The following is a 17,877-nucleotide window of genomic DNA, read 5'->3' on the forward strand; positions in this document are numbered from 1 at the left end:
GGTTTGGTTTCATATTCGTCAATAACACGTCCGCAAGAAGAAGCATCAAAGGGAAGGACCAACGACGAGCATTATAATGGCGTAGGCCAGGGGGATCTCTCCTCCTTATTCAATTGCTTCCTGGCGAAGAAGAGACTGCTTCAGAAGAGAAATTTCTCAAAATTGAAGGTAAAAAAATAAAACCATCAAAATTTCTTCCAAAACAACCTGCAAAAAAAAAAAGAAGAAAAAAAAAGGAAGAAGACAGAAAGAAAAGAAGAGAAAAGAAAAGAAGAAGAAAAAAATAGAACAAAAGGGAAAATTTTTTTGGCTGCAACTGTTGTTTCTTTCTTTTGGATTTTGTATCCAAACAAATCAAAGGAAAATTTTAAGAAAATTCATCCGTTTCTCTTATTTTGGGTAGTTTTTTTTAAAAATATAAAACAAATTGGTTTTCTTTCCAAGTATATTTTCATTCTGTAAGAGAATAAATATCTCTTGTAATGAAAACTCTTGTGCATGACCACTAGATTTTGAGAGAGATGAATTGTGAGAAGAATTAATGAAACAGACTAACAATCAGATGATCCAGATAGAGAGAGGAGAGAGAAACAAAGAGATAGAGAGAGAAAGGGAACATGGGGAGAAAAACGTAAAATAAATGATAAGGAATTATTTCACCTCTAATGAGTTTGACGTGATAAGTTTGGTGTTTTTTCAATAGAAAGCTCCGGTTTCTCTATCACTGTTATTAAAGAAATTTAAATCTCAAGTTGAGTTTGTTTACTCTTTCGGCTTGTGTGAGTAACACACAAATTTGAACAATCTGTTTTGAAAACAGTCCCGTCATAATTATGTTTCTAACTGTTTTTTTCTCCATAATATAAGGAAAATGCTTTAAAAAGTGAAACAACCAGCTTCCAACTCGCACCCAAAACAGGCCGACAATTCCATGCACTGTTTTGGGACATGCGTATGGCACGAAATCAAACGGCTGGCACTGTTTTTATTGGACTTTTATTGAATAATCAATTAAAAATATTTTATTTAACAATTCACTGCTACTTGATTGAGATTAATAGAAAAAATAAACGCGAGTAAACCTCGCTGTATTGTGAAGCCCATAGGAGCAAGACGCTAACCACTTACATGAGCATGTATAAACCTCGATATATTATAAAGATCACATTTTATGAGTTGTCGGGAGAATTTATTAGTGTCAAATATAACAATACACTTGATAGAGAAATTTTTTTAGCTATCCTGATTGTAATGATAATTTGATATCACGCATTAATTAAACATACTAATAAAATACATTCATATAAATCTTTTTATATATTTTTTAAAATTTATACGCACAAGTTAATTTGGATTTGTATTTTACAATAACTTGTGATTTCACGTGCTGGTGACAAGAATAGACAAATTACGTGAATTCATGTCATCATTATCAAAAGATATATACATACACCAACACAGGATACGGGTACGATGTGATACGGACAAGGCGATACGGTAAATTTCAAAAAAATAGAATACGGGCACGGCAATAAAATAATAATATATATTTTTATTATATATAAAATTTTAATTTCTCTTAATTTTTAATTTACATTAATAGACATGATCCATTTAAATAAAGTCCAATCCAAATTCTATTAATATGTAGTATATCTTTATATCCATTACTAGAATTTGTATCAATACTAGAATAATTTTAACTCTGTAATCAAACACACTGAACAATCTCATCTTCTCGGCTTTTCCACATTTTACTGATCATATTTTCTCTCCTCTAGAGAGAGGTCGTCTTAACTTTCTATCTTCTTTCTCCTCGGTCTTATCACGTTTTCTTCTTTCATTCTGTCTTCGATTGATCCACACATCATTTCTTTGTTGATTTCCCCTCTCTCTTCCAATTTCTCCGTCATCCCCTCAATTTTTTTATTTAGAGTTGCTTTTGGTTTATTGTATTCGTTCGGTCCACACAAAAAAACACACATATCCCTTCATCCTCTCTTTCTTTTAATTAAGAATCTGAACTGCAGTGTCCTCCGGTGTGTCCCTGCCGTATTTTATGGCGTGTCCGACTTAAAAAAATAAATAAAAAAATAAGACACGGATAAAAGGGTGTTGGACACGTGTTCGAGGCCGAAACACATGTGTCCATATCAAATAAGTGTCTGATAATGGTACGTCACCCCCTACCAGGCATGTCCGTATACCATATGGAAGTTCCAAATTAGCAATCCAAGGTACGTTGGTTCTTTAAAGTGAGTGAATTGATTGAACACTCACAAACTCGGTTTATCATTTTAAAGAAACTTATACATTTAAACAAACTTATTTATTGCATTTTAAACAAACTCATTTCATATCATTTAAACAAACTTATACACATACTCGTACAAACAGAATTAAAAAGAAAGCTTGACAGAACAGAAAACTTACAAAAGAAAGCTTGATAGAAAGCTCTCTAAACACCAAACTATCACACTGCAGACTTCACTCTCGAACTTACAATATAGAAACAAACTTTTGAAAAAAAAACACCCAATGCCTAATTCTAAAGAGACTAGTTCCTTATATAGATCAAGAGTCTCGAGCCCGATCTTGAAATTACGCATAAAAGATAAAATAGATAAGAAAGAATCTCCTTTACAAATAGCAAGAAATCAATATTACAACTTTGATCCAAGTCACTTTATTAAAGCAAACATCACATGCTATTAGCATAGAAAGTCTCCAATGTGGGTCATCGTATCCAAGATAAGGATGAAGTCGGTTAGGACTCATGTGCTGAGAAAAGTTATAGTGAGATCCCATAACTCATAGACTTAACTTTATCAGATTCGGTATTATCCTCAGATTCTAAGTAAGAAAGAACAGCAATTAATTCAATAGCAATTTGCCTTTTCAGTTCTTTTGAAATATTTTTCTTTAAAGAGGATAATTTATCCAGATTCTGATTCAGACTTGGCAGGAATGTGAAAATCAACCATTTTCTGAATTTCTTCTACAGATATATTGGAGAAGTCAAATCTTGACCACCATTTTGAGGCCATTTGCCTACACAAAATTGGAGCATAATTATTTGAATCGTCAACCACATATTGCCAAGCTATTATCCATAGAATAGCAAATTTTGCCATAAATTTCATAAAAGAATCATCATATTGAGAACAGCTATTATCGAGAAGATGCTCGTAAGCTTTGTGAGCTCTTCTGAGAGGGTAAGGTAAAATTGCTGGTTCAGGATCAAATTGTGCCCACCAATCAAGGAACCATGCAGGAATTTCCTGAAAGAAACGGTTCTTTGAAAACCATATGAACCAGGAATGTTTATATCTGGGGTTTTGATAAAAAATAAAAAAAAGGGTGTATTTCCAAGCACAAACTTGGTTGAGAGTAAGAAGCTGATAAGGAGTATTCTCTTGTTAAGGATCTCAACCTCTAAAATTGTAAAAAAATAGATCAGTAAAAATCTGAGTTCCAGCTTCAATAAATCTGAGTTCTTTTCTGGATCAGTAAAAATTTGTGCCACAAATAAATAAATAAAATAGATGGTAAAACGCGCCAGAATGCATCACACAAAGTTCAGTAAGTAGCAACATGCATGATATAGAAAGCTTGAGGATCAAATAACTTCCATTAGTATAGATATTCAAGTATCAGATTGTGGTGGCTAAGAGAATACCGATCCACCATTAATAGAGAGGGATTACACATTGATCCTATTGTGGACGAAGCTTTCTCATTAACCATTTCTTTCGGATGGTAACATCCAAAGCCAAAAACATCTTTGCCTTCTGTTCATCCTCCAAAAGATCACAAGCATCCAGAAATAGATCTTCATCTATATCTGGTACAGCTTTGAGCGCATTGACGACTTGTTCAAAAGAAATAGAGCTCTGATTCTCTTTCTTATTATTTGCCAATGACGTGACTGCAAAAGCCATCTGGCGAAGAGCATCCACCATACGCTCGTCAGTGCTCCTTCGTGCTTTCCTAGAATCATGGGAATTTGATGGATCGACAAAAGGCCGTTTTCCAAGTTGATTAGAAGTATCTACACCTCCACCTGAATGGGATGATGATTCTTGGATATCAACAGGATCACCAAATGCAACAATTTTCTTTCCTGATGTGTCATTGAAGTCCAAATTATGACCTGAAAAGCTATGTCCTCCATCAGCACTAGAGTTCCTAAATATCACACTCATATCATTATAGCATGGCAATGTTTTAGTTCTATAAGCCTGTGCTTCAGGATGTGCCTGCAAGTAAGTTTGTAAAGGATCAGGAAAGTAATGGTTAACAATTCGGGAACCTTTTCTGGATAAAAATAAGAGCAATGCTTAGGTCCTCACTAGTGAGGATCTACACCATCCTCACTAATGATGTGAACCAATAATAAATATACATATCATCTTTAATTTCTAAATTTAATATGATGGGTAAATACCCACTTACCACATCACATAGATGGTGATTTATTATTAGTCCACATCACTAGTGAGGATGGTGTAGATCCTCACTAGTGAGGACTTAAGTATTGTTCTAAAAATAATACTCTTGTAGTAATCAAAATCCCCCAACCCCGAAACCCCCACCAAAAAGAAGATGAAAAAACCTCTTTAACTTGAGTAAAAATAACAGGGTTCAGCTGGGACAACACTGTCTTTCACTTAGAGGGGCATTTGGTGGCGAAATAATTTTCTGTATGAAGTACAAATGAAACGATTATAAAGAGTACCTTGAGATAGTTATCCCATACAATGTCACTTGCCACCACCATTTGTCGTGTTTCATCCCAGTGAAATCCACCATGGTCTAATAGAATCTTCACAGCATTGTACTGCATCCTCAATTTTCTGAACCGAACTCTCAAAGTTTCCTTGTCCAATTGTAACCCGAATTTTGAATTTAACAAGTCAAGCATATGTGTCCATGCTTCTTTCCGAAATGAAGTTCCACTAGTATTACCTCGATGAATTTCCTCTAACATGATCTCAATGAAATAGCGATCCATAGGAGGTTTCCAGTTAGTCTTTGAACGTTCAGTAGTAGGGGTTTCTCTGTTATCCACTCCCTCCACAAGTTGAGAAGACTGCCAATGGATATAATCAGTAACTAAATAGCACAAAAAATCTTACTGCTCTTAATAGGCTTCATAATGAACACTTTATTGCTTCAAGAATAATTTGGTGTGATAAATATTTCAAAATCCAAGGTTCAATTAAGATAATATCATGTAAAAAGATAGGATGCCAAACTTCACAATGAACTAAAAAAATTCAAGAATCAAGGACATCATTCAGAGAAGCTGAGAACGAATTTCAGTGTGCGGAAAGCAATGCACTTTGAATGCCATTATAATGGAATCACTGATTTTTTTTATTTTTTTATTTTTTTTTGATAATGACACAAAATATTGGGTTTTATCACCTTACCCCACATTGATCTCCATGAGCAGCAGATATGGTTGCAGATTGTGAACCTCCAGACTCTCCACCAATCTTTCCTTCATGCATTCCATTAGTAAATTCAACAGTGTGATCTAAGCCATTATTTCTTCCTTTCGAATTTTCATTTCCAAATATAATGGAAAGATTTGCAAAATCAGGGACAGTTGTGGTTCTGTAAGCTCGTGCTTCAGGATGGGCCTTAACATAATAGATGTTAGCTAATGGCAACGTGTAAAATCAACAGACTAATAATTAGTATTTTTTTAGAGTAAATTCACCTTGATATAATCATCCCAGACTTGATCATCTGCCGTCACCATTTGCCTGGTCTCATCCCAGCAAAATTCACCATGTTCAAGAAGAGACTTCAGAGTAAAATACCTCGTCCTTAGTTTCTTCAGGCGGTTCTTCAGAACATCCTTCTCCACACCTAATTCAAATTCCATATTGAACAAAGTAACCATATTCTTCCATGCTTTTTTCCGAAATATAGTATTATTCTTGTGACCTTTCTGGACCTGTTCTATCATAATCTCAATGAAATATCGATCCATTGTTGGTGTCCAAGTAGTGCGCAAGCGATCACTGCTATTTGGGCCTTGTTTCTCCATCCATTCTACAACTTGTGACGGCCTGTGGGAACAAATAAATAATTTATGCACTTGTTCCTGATGTGTATTTCTGAGGAATCTGAAGACAAATGGAAAATAATTGATTTTTCCTGATGTTCAGAAAAAAGGATATTTTAATTTCTATTTTCAGTGCACTTGAAAGAACAAGCTTATTCTGTAAAATAAGTAACCAGACAAATAGTTAAAACTGATTTATGTTAGAAAAAATTATAAGAACAAAGACAGGACAGAGGTTATATACCAATACCGTAAAGTATCATTAATTTAAATAGGGAAAATTACGATGCTGCCTCATTTTATGAGAAACATATGGAATTACATGTAGCTGCCACCTTTTTGACAGCTGCTTAGGTTTAAGGCTGGAGAAATGCTATTTACTCTACGCACTATTTTGCTTTCCGTGGTAGATGTTAGAGTTGTGGCTCAAATTCTGGTGAAGAATCCCATTCTGGAAAAGTGGAGCTGGTTCCGCTTAAATGGAACCGGTTGCGCTTGGGCAGAATGGTCGGAACAATGATTCAAAGAAGTGGAACCGGTTGCACTTATATGATATTGTGGTGAAATGAATTCAATTATATTGAATCTGTTAATTTTTACAAGAGCCTCTGTTGGGCTATATATAAGAAATTACAGAGAGAAAAATCATCAACTAACTAAATTTTGAAAACCCTATAATCAGGAATCCCTGATTCTCTATCAATCAAATCCCTAAACTCTAGGAAACAAATATTTACACAATTCTAGTGCTAACCTACCACTAATCAAGGAGACTAACTCGTATTTTTCCACACTCCCCCTTAAGCTGGTGAATAGGTGTCAACCATTCCTAGCTTGGAAATAATTTCTTGGAAGATAACATGGTTGAGCCCCTTTGTAAGAACATCTGCCATTTGACCTCCCGTGGGAACGTATAGTGTGCAAATTAATCCGCTTTCTAGTTTTTCCTTGATAAAATGCCTGTCTATCTCGATGTGCTTAGTTCGGTCGTGTTGCACTGGATTATGCGCAATGTTGATTGCTGATTTATTGTCACAGTAGAGTCTCATTGGCCCACTCCATTTAATCTTCAAGACTTCCAGTATAATCTTCAGCCATAACAACTCACAGACACCTTGTGCCATTGCTCTAAACTCGGATTTTGCACTTGACCGGGCTACAACATTTTGCTTCTTGCTTCGCCATGTTACCAAATTGCCTCCAAGGAATGTACAATAACCTGAAGTAGACCTCCGATCCATAGGGGACCCTGCGTAATCTGCATCTGTGTAGGCTTCAAGGATAAGCGTAGAGTTTCTCTTGAACATTATCCCCTTCCCAGGATTAGCTTTCAAATAATGAAGCATACAGTAGGCAGCTTGAAGATGAATCTCCTTGGGGTCATGCATGAATTGGCTGATGACGCTAACAGAATATGCTATGTCCGGCCGGGTGTGGGCAAGATAAATGAGTTTTCCAACTAATCTCTGGTATATCTCTCTATCTACTGCTTGATCTCCAATAGCTTCTCCAATTCTATGGTTCGGCTCTATAGGTGTTGCAGCTGGTTTGCTTGCGAGCATTCCTGTTTCCTTAAGAAGATCGGTGACATACTTTTGCTACGAGATGAAGATACCTTGTCTAGAATGAGCCACTTCTATCCCTAGAAAATACTTCAATCTCCCCAAATCTTTTATCTCGAATTCTTTGATCAAACATTGTTTCAAGGCTTGCTTCTCCTTCTCATCATTCCAGTCATAATTATGTCGTCCACATAGACTATTAAGGCCGTGACTTTCCTTGAAACTGAGTGTTTGATGAAAAGAGTGTGATCTCCCTGACTCTGCTTGTATCCTGTAGCTAACATCACCTAAGTAAATCTCCCAAACCAGGCACGGGGCGATTGTTTTAAACCGTATAAGGCCTTCCTTAACTTGCATACCTTGTTCTCTTCAACTCCTCCAAATCTTGGCGGGATGCTCATATAGATTTCGTCTTCCAGGTCACCATGTAGAAAGGCGTTCTTCACATTGTATTGCTATAATTCCCAATTAAAATTGGCTGCTAATGACAACAAGATCCTCGCAGTGTTCATTTTTGCAACTGGAGCAAAGGTCTCTTGGTAATCAACTCCATATGTCTGAGTGTACCCCTTAGCAACTAGCCTTGCTTTGTAGCACTCTAATGATCCATCAGCCTTATATTGCAAGGTAAAAACCCACTTACACCCTACTGCCTTCTTTTCTTTTGGTAGATCAACCACCTTCCACGTCCCATTTTTTTCCAATGCGTCCATCTCAACTCTCATTGCTTTCCTCCATTCTTCATTGGATAATGCTTCAGATAAAGTGTTTGGAATAGTACTTATAAAAAAAAAAGAAGATAAAGTGTTTGGAATAGAGATTTCATTTAGACTCGTGAGAAAACTCCTATAGGCTGGTGAGAATTTCTTTAAGGATACATAATGAGATAGAGGGCATAATGGTTGTTTGGTACACTCTCGAGTTCCTTTCCTCACGGCTATGGGCAAATCTTGGTCAGTTATTTGAGGTCCAGAAAGCTGGTGTTCTATAAGTGGAGTAGGTTCAAATACCGTTACCTCATTCTTAGGAGTCAGGTTGGAGGTTTGGGCCTGCACCAGATCAGGAGTTGGACCTTGCTTCCTCGAGTACACCCTCCCTTTCCCATACCATACGTGATCAAGAGTCATATTATCCTTCACAGGAGACATAGGTGACAAAACAGGAGATTCGGGCTCAGGTACTGAGTTGGATTAGAGTGTTTGATACAGGTAAGAGAGATGGTAAACGAGGCAAAGACGGTAAAGCGAGCTGGAAAAAATCCTTATCTTCCATGATAGATGACTCCCCCTGAAGATAAGGTTCAATAAAATACGGTTTCCCTTCTGCAAATGTGACATCAGCTGAGATATAAAGTTTCCTGGTAGGAGGATGAAAACATTTGTAACCTTTTTGTGTGGACGAATATCCTACAAACACACACTTAATGGCTCTAGGATCTAATTTGCCCCGGTTGTTGCTATGGACATGAACAAACGAAGTGCACCCAAATATCCTAGGGGTAAGGTTGTTTGTGGCACTAAGGTCGGGGTAGAATTTAGAAAGGGCTTCCATTGGACTTCTTGACCCTAAAACCCGTGAAGGAAGTCTGTTTATGATGTAGGCAGATGTAAGCACTGCTTCCCCCCAATAGTGTTTTGGTACATTTTGATGAAATAAGAGTGCTCTAGTAGTGTTTAGAAGATGACCGTTTTTTCCTTTCGGCTACTCCGTTTTGTTGTGGAGTATTAATGCAAGATGACTCATGAATAATTCCTTCCTTTTGAAAGAAGGGTGACAAGACTTGATTGAAGTAATCCCTCGCATTATCAGACCTAAACCTCTTTATTTTGGTACCAAACTGATTGCGGATCATTGTATGGAAATTGAGAAAGATATTACTCACATCTGATTTGTTTTTGAGTAAAAATATCCAAAAGACTCTAGTGCAATCATCGATAAAGGACACAAACCACCGTGAACCAGAAACATTTGGGACTGTGGAGGGTCCCCATATATCACTGTGAATTAAATAGAAAGGGGAGGAACTTCTTTTATTGCTAATGGGAAAAGCTGCACGAGTGTGTTTTGCATACTCACAAATATCACAATGAAATGTCCCAATATTTAATCCCTTAAACAAAGAAGGAAACATGATTTTTAGAATTGCAAAAGAAAGATGTCCGAGACGAAAATGATGCAACCATATGACATCTTTATTGGAAGAAGCGAGAAACGAAGAGGATAAATTTGTCCTGATCATACTTGGAAGGCTCGGTGTCTCAAGGTAGTAGAGTCCTTCCTTTTCCTTAGCACGTCCAATCCTCCTCCCCGAATCCTGGTCCTGAAATTCACAGTAAGAGGGATAAAACGTAACATGACAATGTAAGTCTCTAGTAAGCTTTTGAATGGAAACAAGGTTAGCGGACAATTTAGGAACATGTAGAACATTTTTTAAGAACAAGACTAGGGGTGATATGGATATCTCTAACACCAGCAACCGTGGTTGTGTTTCCATCAGCAACAGTGATTTCTCTATTGCTAGGACATGGGGTATAAGTGTTGAACTGGTTTGAGGCATGTGTCATGTGGTCTGTGGCTCCCGAGTCTATGATCCACGAATCCACAAACAATTTATAAGAAACATTTAATCCAAGGGAGAATAAAGACTCACCTGAGAGGGCTAAAGAACAAGCACCAGAAGATGGTTTCTCAAGGGTTCCCAGCAGGTTTCTTAACTTCTCTATTTCTTCACCGTCGAATCCTCCATATTCTTTTGCTTGGTCTTGACCCACCTGTGAGGTCATATGGGCTTCTCCTTGTTGTCGTTGCTGCTGTCCTCCTTTGTTTTCCCATTCTCGGTTGGATGTGGGTGGTCTCCCGTGTAATTTCCAGCAACGATCCCTGGTATGTCGCGACTTTTTACAGTATGTATACCAGAGATTATCTCGGTTTGCCCCCTTTGATAATTCCACCTTTCCATGTTCAGCATTTTGCGGTTGTTCTAGAGTGAAACCCCGCTTGTTGTCACCAGAGACTACGAGTGCTGAGCTATCAATCAACTGAGGTTCAAGCATGATTCCTCTTCGACTCTCTTCAGCCCGAATCAATGAAATCACCTCATTAAGAGATGGTACTTCCTCCTTGCCCAAAATTTGAATTCTAACTTGATCAAATTCAGAGTTTAGGCCAGCGAGAAAATCATAAACTCATCTTTTTCAATGAAATTTTTGATAATTACAGCGCATTCGCTGCACTTCAAATCAATCACCCGGTAGTAATCTAGTTCTTGCCACTGGTTTTGCAGAAAATTGGCATACTCAGTCACGGACTTGTTCCCCTGTTTTGTAGACGCTGTCTTTGTCTTGATCTCGTATACTTGTGCCACATCACAAACCTTGGAGTAAGTCTGGTTGAGAGCGTCCTAGATGGCCTTCGCAGTTGGTAGGAACATGCATTTATCGCTGATTTCGGGTGTCATGGAATTCCACAACTAGGACATAACCATTGAGTACTCCTCGTCCCACGCTTCAAAACCTGCATCACCTTTCTTTGGTCCATTCCCAGCAAGTGACTTAATTTCCCTTTTCCTTTCAGAAAAGTTCGAAACAATTGAGACCATTTCAAGTAGTTTCTTCCATTAAGTCGGTACGCCAGTTGAATATTCTGCAGTTCACTTGTGGAGCGCTGAACCTGCTCTTCCTCGGGTGATTGGGAAGGTTGAACCATAGTTTCTGACATTCTTCAACAATCGGCTATGAAGGCCGGACAAAAGAGTTATGCGAAAATTGGCAAAAGAAATTGCCAGAAAATGGCTGCGATGAAGGCGAGTCACAGAGAAAATTGGCTATGAAGGCTTGAACAAAAAAAAAAAAAAAAAGAACCGCTGAATTTTTTTTTTTCCCAGGAAATCCAAGCCTTACGGCTCTAATACCATGTCGTGAAATGAATTCAATTATATTGAATCTGATAATTTTTACAAGAGCCTCTGTTGGGCTATATATAAGAAATTACAGAGAGAAAAATCAGTAACTAACTAAATTTTGAAAACCCTATAATCAGGAATCCCTGATTCTCTATCAATCAAATCTCTAAACTTTAGGAAACAAATATTTACACAAATCCCTAAACTCTAGGAAACAAATATTTATACAATTCTAGTGCTAACCTACCACTAATCAAGGATACTAACTCGTATTTTTCCACAGATATGTGTGCGAGACCGTTTCCTTTTCCGTTTTAGAAGACCGAAGACTTGAGGAGCAAAGCTGAAGATTTGGGAAGGAAGTTGCAGAATATTAGGATGCTATTTTAGAGTTGAATATTTATACGGTGACTCCTAATAGGCAAGTTATGGAAATTGAGTCCAACAAGGAATTGGGTTTGAAGACTTTATAAATAGAGATGGGTTGAGAGGTAGAAATTGAGAGAGAGAAGAGAGTAAAGATGTAAAGGGTTTAAGGGTTAGTGTTGTGAAGAGAGGGAAGAACATATGTAATTCCCGAGTGCATAAATGTAGCCTCAAAAGAAACAATGAGTAAGTGAGTGGGACATTTGGCTGTGTATTCTCTTCCTTGATACATAATGTGAAATCTCTCTCTCTATGGAGTAGCTCTAGAGTTGGGTGAACCATTTAATGGAACCGGTTGCACTTGGGCAGAATGGTCAAAACAATGATTCAAAGAAGTGGATCCGGTTGCACTTGCCATGTGTGGGAGACCGTTTCCTTTTTCGTTTTAGAAGCACGAAGAGTTGAGGAGCAAGGCTGAAGATTTGGGAAGAAAGTTGCAGCATATTAGGCTGCTATTTTAGAGTTGAAGATTGATATGGTAACTCCTTGTAGGCAAGTTGGGGAATTCTTGTTCAACAAGGAATCGGGTTGGAAGACAGAGATGGGTTGAGAGGTAGAGATTGAGAGACAGAAGAGAGTAAAGATGTAAAGGGTTTAAGGGTTAGTGTTGTGAGAAGAGGGGAGAGTATATGTAATTCTCGAGCCTCAAAAGAGATGATGAGTTAGTGAGTGGGGTTTTGACATCTGGTAGTATATTTTCTTCCTTGAGACAAAATAGTGAAATCTTTCTCTCCATGGACATAGCCTTAGAGTTGGGTGAACTATGTAAAATATTGTGTTGTATGTGGATGTGTATAATTGTCATCTCTATATATGTTCGTGTTGATGTGATGTGATGTGATAACGCTTCCACTGTGTGTGATGACAGAGGGATTTAACTCTCAACAATAGCCAACCATTGAGTGGGTTGGAGGGAGTTAATATCCCTAATAGTAGAGTACACTAAAGGATGAACCACTGAAATAGGACATGGGAGATTATGGCCCTTACCGAATGTCTAAAAGGATGAACAATTTCTTTCCATAGTGTATGTTATTTGAGGTTGACATAGCATTAATAGATACTTCTAAGGAAGCCTTAGCATCGAAATTAGAAATATGGAGGAAGGTATTAGAAACAAGAAGCCTAAAAATTAGTAAAGCTAAAACCTAATATATTGAATATAAATTTGATAAAGTAGCAAACGATGATGATGAAAATGTTACAAGTCAAGACCAAAGAGTTACTCAAATAACTATTTTCATTACCTAGGATCAATGTTACAAAAAGATGGGGAAATAGATGGTGATGTAGTAAGTAGGATTGGAGCAGGGTGGACAAAATGGAGGCAAGCCAATGGTATCCTTTGTGACAAACAAATAACAATAAATTAAAAGAAAAATTCTTTAGAATGGTTATTAGGCCAACAATATTGTGTGGCGCAAAGTGTTGCATGTTGAAAAAGACACAAGTATAATGCACTCATGTAATAAAAATGAGGTAGCTATGTTGGATGATGGGAGTAAATAGAAGAGATAAGATAAATAATGAACGTGGGGAACATTAGGTATGGAGCCTATAAATGATAAAATTTAGATAAAGTAAAATTAGGTGGTATGGCCATATTCAATCCGATGATACGCCAATTAAAAGAGGAAGAGTTGTTTGCCTAAATGGTGTTTAACGATTTAAATATTAAAGTTACATCCACTCTTACAGCTTAAGCTTTAAGAGTAGATGGTGATTAACGTGGTATTAGAGCAGGAAATGTCCAGTGTTTAAACCTCACCATCACCTTGTTAATTAAAATTAAAACATGTGTTGAACCAAAAGACAACACATGTGAGGGGGCGTGTTGAAGGATTTAAATATTAAAGTTACACCCTCTCTAAAAACTTAAGCATTTAGAGTAGATGGTTGTTAACAGATGGTAAGGGACAAAGAGGCCAACCAAAGCTTACGTGGAATGAAGTAATTGAAAACAATTTTAAAAAATTAAATCAAACAGAAGACATGATGTATAACAAAAAAGAATGGAAAAAGAGAATTCTTGTGGCCGATCCCATCCATGTGGGATAAAGGCAAGGATGATGATGATGAAATACATTAAAAAGATTTTATAGCTAAAAGTTTGGATTAAAAAATAAGAAAGTAAGTTAGAGTGACAGTATCAGTAACAAAAAATAAATTAAAAAAAGAATCCAAGAACCCCTAAGTGAGAATAAAATTTAATCTCTGTCTATTTCCAGATTCTTTCCATCAATAAAAACCATCCTAACTCTCAAAAACATCAGGAGCAACAAAATTATAATAAGAAGAAATGGCTTCAGGAAAGGACAAGATAGTTGGACCTTACTTAGATATAATGGTAAAGTTATCTATAATATGGTGGTAAAGAGAAGAAGAGATCAGTGTGCAGTCCAAATGTTCAACAAAATGGGAGTGTGTGCACCGTAATCTTTATCTGAAATTGAATGGAGAGTTTACACTTCAAGGAAAAAGAATGCACTGAATGAGGCGTCTACCTTTAATTGTTGAACTTTGGGATAGCTCATTAAAAGCTGCTTTCAAATAAAGCAGTCACATGAAATTTTCTTCCTTCTCAGAAATACAAATAGATTCATTTCAAATGCTAGGAAACATGAAAAATGACATCTTCTATAAATGATCTACTTACATTATGAAATTTACAAGGATTTCAGTTTGCTATACCTTACCCCACATGGATCCTTGTCATCAAGAGATAGGACTGTTGTGTCATTGGAAAACTGTACAACTTGACCAACAGGTTCTTCTCCATATATCACACAGAAATTATTGTAATGTGGAATACTTCTAGTCCTGATTGATTTCGCTTCAGGGTGTGCCTACACATTAGATATGTAAGCTGTTGGCATTTATCGATTGATATAATATGTTTAAAACCAGAATAAACCCATTGATTAAGGTCCACATCTTTTAACATCACACTCAGAAAATGTACATATGAAGCTTATATAATACATAACAGATAAAACTAAGTGAAAACAATATAGTACTGGGAAATGGAACCCCTAAGTTCACCTTAAGATAATCATCCCATATATTATCATCAGCAACTATCATTTGTCTTGTTTCATCCCAATTAAACCCATCATGCTGAAGAAGAACCTTACTAGTATTGTACTGCTGCTTAAATTTTTTTGATCGATTCTGCAAAATCTCCTTCTCAAGTTGTAACCCAAATTTCTTATTTATCAAGGAGACCATATCATCCCAAGCATTCCTGGTAAATGAGCTGCGATGTTTAAACCCCTTATGTACTTGTTCAAGCATAATGTCAACAAAGTAACTGTCCATTGCTACCGTCCAAGTAGTCCTCGGACGATCACCACTAGAATAGCCTTGGTTATCCATGCCTTCAACAGTTGAAAAGTCCTGTCATTTAATTGTAAATTAATTATAAGAATATAACACGGGGAAAGTTGAAAATGCGCAGCTATTAATCAACTGCAGCAATCGAATCAATCTACATATGTAACACAAATTCATGTGTTTGCTCAAGCAAGGAAGGTAAAGTAGCTGATAATAATTACTTCTCATTTTTATGTAAATAACAATCACAGCACATAAAATATTTAGATGATTCAAGAGTTCTGAGAAAAATTAAGTAACTTATTTGGGGGTGTGTGTAGTTTGTGGTGCAAATATGCTCAAATCAAAATAGTTCATCAAGTTTCCGTTTTTATAGCTTTTTATCATCACATATTCTCACTTTTTGTGGGCAAAGGAAATAAACTCCGTTGAAAATAGCTTGAAGTGCAATAAGAGATACACCTCTTCTAAGTTATATCCTTTATAACTTTTTTTTGGCTAATTGAACCTTTAAAACAATTCCACCAATGGTTCTAGCAAACAATTTAATCCACAATTGACAATAATCAAACCCATGATACATAATGGCTAAAATATCAGCCACTCTACGACGCTTTTTATCCCTTTCAGGAAAAAATTCCAAAGAGATGGATGTCCTACTATTTTTTTAGTTATTTGGTTATAAATTTAGACCAAAAGTTTTATAAAATTAGTAAAATTGGTAGGGAAAATCTGAGCAAATAAACATAAATTTTCTGGGCTACCATGAATCATGATATGATGTGTACAGACTTACTATTTCCCTACCGAATAAGTACTCTACAACCATTTATCAAAAATATACTGGATGCATTTTATACATTTTCAAATGCTAAAGACAGACTTAAACCCACCAATGCTATTGGCGAGGCAAATTAGCATAAACCCAATTCTAATTGGGCAATCACAAGCATGAATCAACAGCTAAAGCATAGCTATATAATATATTTTCTAGCTGAAAAAAAAGAAAGAAAGAAAAAAAAGTATGAAATGAATACAAAAAAACCATTAAATGTAGCAGTTTTTATAATATTTGTAACATATCACACATACATATATTTATGTATATGTATACATTTGCATGACTAGAGCGGAATGAACCAATTTGATCCTGTGTCATATAATCGGAAATAAAATAAGAACAATAACAAAGTATCTACATTTTTCCAACCTAGAATCGGATTTTCTTCTGGAAAAAGATCATTCGCAATCCAGAGAAGATGTGATTGCTTACCTTGTGTACGAAAGTTTGATCTGTTAGTTTTCCGGAGTAATCAAAGTGGAAATTAAATTTCCGTTGATGGAGGAAAAGGAATTCTCTGAAATTTTATGCTGAGAAAAAACAGAGGGATTTCGTAGAAAATAGAGTGTTGCAATAGAAACAAATTACATGCATAGAAAGCGTTTGGAGACAACGAGGGGAGAGAAAGACTTGCCAGGGGGAAACGGAATGTAAAAGGGTTTATTACGAGGATCGGTTGCAGTTGAAATGGAATCGATAAATTTCACACGTACACACAGTATATTGGCTTTGGCTTAACATACATAGTTTTAGCTATTTAATTACGAGTCGTAATTAAATTTTTTTCCTACGAATCAGTAAATACGACCATAAATACGAGCCGTATGTTAACTTTTTTTTACCAACTAACCGTGCAGTAAAATAACAAATCCAAAACAATAAGGTTGGAATCTAAATTAGGTTATTTCTTGTTAAGATCAGGGAAATAAAGAGAAGAATGGCTTCACTTATTAGACTAAAGATTTTATTTTTATTTTTTTCAAAGAAGAAGAGTAGATATAGTATAGTAAGTATACAGCAGCGTACCAATCATACAAAGGCTAGTAAATATATGCATGCACTATGCAGAATCGGTTTCTGGTTGATTTTTTTTTTTTTGGGTTTTTTCTAATAGTAATTGAACCGGTTCATTCAAAATTAATTCTAATCGATTTGACTTTAAAACTGAACGAATTTGTATAGATGAATTGAATCACGATTTGAACCAAATACCTGTACACCCTTATTTGAGGGTAATACATATTTTTTATCATTTCGGAAAGTTTTGTGGAATAAATCTTAAAAATTAATTCAATGCTAGTTAGGCTATGTGTTTTGTTTGCAAACTTTAAATTAATATATATATATCTTTAAATACGCATGGCAAATTGCAGTTCTACTCTCAGAATATATGGATGTCAACAGCCATCTTTCAATCACTTCAATTCAGTCATTGCACATGGTTTTCAGCAGCAACTTGCTCTTTCCTTATCCTAAAGGAATCCAAGGCTCCCCCGAAGCCCTATAAATAACGGCTTCTCATGTTATATTGAGACGCATTTTTAATAGTAAAATGTAAATCTGGGAAGGTTTGAAAAAAAAAAGAGGGAATAGCAAATTAGGGAGAGGGGATTCGGATGTGAATACAATCCCTTTGAGGCCCTTTTGAGGAGCTAGCCGGATAATGTGAGTGGAAAAAAAACAAAGAAATTTTTTTAAAAAAAAAAATAAATAAATTTGAGGAAGATAGGATATG

General features: G+C 36.1%; 1 protein-coding gene across 2 annotated transcripts; it reads right to left on the minus strand.

Moving 5' to 3' along the window:
* Window positions 1–3,617: 3,617 nt before the first annotated feature.
* On the minus strand, window positions 3,618–16,856 carry LOC132284968 (L10-interacting MYB domain-containing protein-like). Of its 2 annotated transcripts, XM_059787112.1 has the most exons (7): window positions 16,575–16,856; window positions 15,011–15,364; window positions 14,660–14,814; window positions 5,729–6,083; window positions 5,436–5,648; window positions 4,739–5,092; window positions 3,618–4,259 (listed from the first exon to the last, which is right to left on the minus strand). In XM_059787112.1, exons 2-7 carry the CDS (start codon window positions 15,341–15,343, stop codon window positions 3,717–3,719), a joined length of 1,953 nt encoding a protein of 650 aa, XP_059643095.1. In that variant the 5' UTR covers window positions 15,344–15,364; window positions 16,575–16,856; the 3' UTR covers window positions 3,618–3,716. The 2 variants fall into 2 exon arrangements, with proteins under 2 accessions (XP_059643095.1, XP_059643096.1); XM_059787113.1 differs by lacking the exon at window positions 16,575–16,856 and having other exon boundaries at window positions 14,665–14,814; window positions 15,011–15,143.
* Between the last annotated feature and the right edge of the window lie 1,021 nt (window positions 16,857–17,877).

The sequence above is a fragment of the Cornus florida genome, unplaced genomic scaffold (genome assembly GCF_030987335.1).
Source record: "Cornus florida cultivar Cherokee Brave unplaced genomic scaffold, ASM3098733v1 CherokeeBrave_3.0.0_Hap2_Chr11, whole genome shotgun sequence".
Classification (NCBI taxonomy): Eukaryota; Viridiplantae; Streptophyta; class Magnoliopsida; order Cornales; family Cornaceae; genus Cornus; species Cornus florida.

Excerpts from the sequence above, each read along its gene's own strand:
- LOC132284968 (XM_059787112.1), bottom strand. The coding sequence starts at position 15,343 with ATGGATAACCAAGGCTATTCTAGTGGTGATCGTCCGAGGACTACTTGG. Across the intron at positions 6,084-14,659 it reads AAGGATCCATGTGGGGTAAG|GCCGTCACAAGTTGTAGAAT; the intron begins GTATAGCAAACT and ends TTGTTCCCACAG. Across the intron at positions 5,649-5,728 it reads TCTGGGATGATTATATCAAG|GCCCATCCTGAAGCACGAGC; the intron begins GTGAATTTACTC and ends TATTATGTTAAG.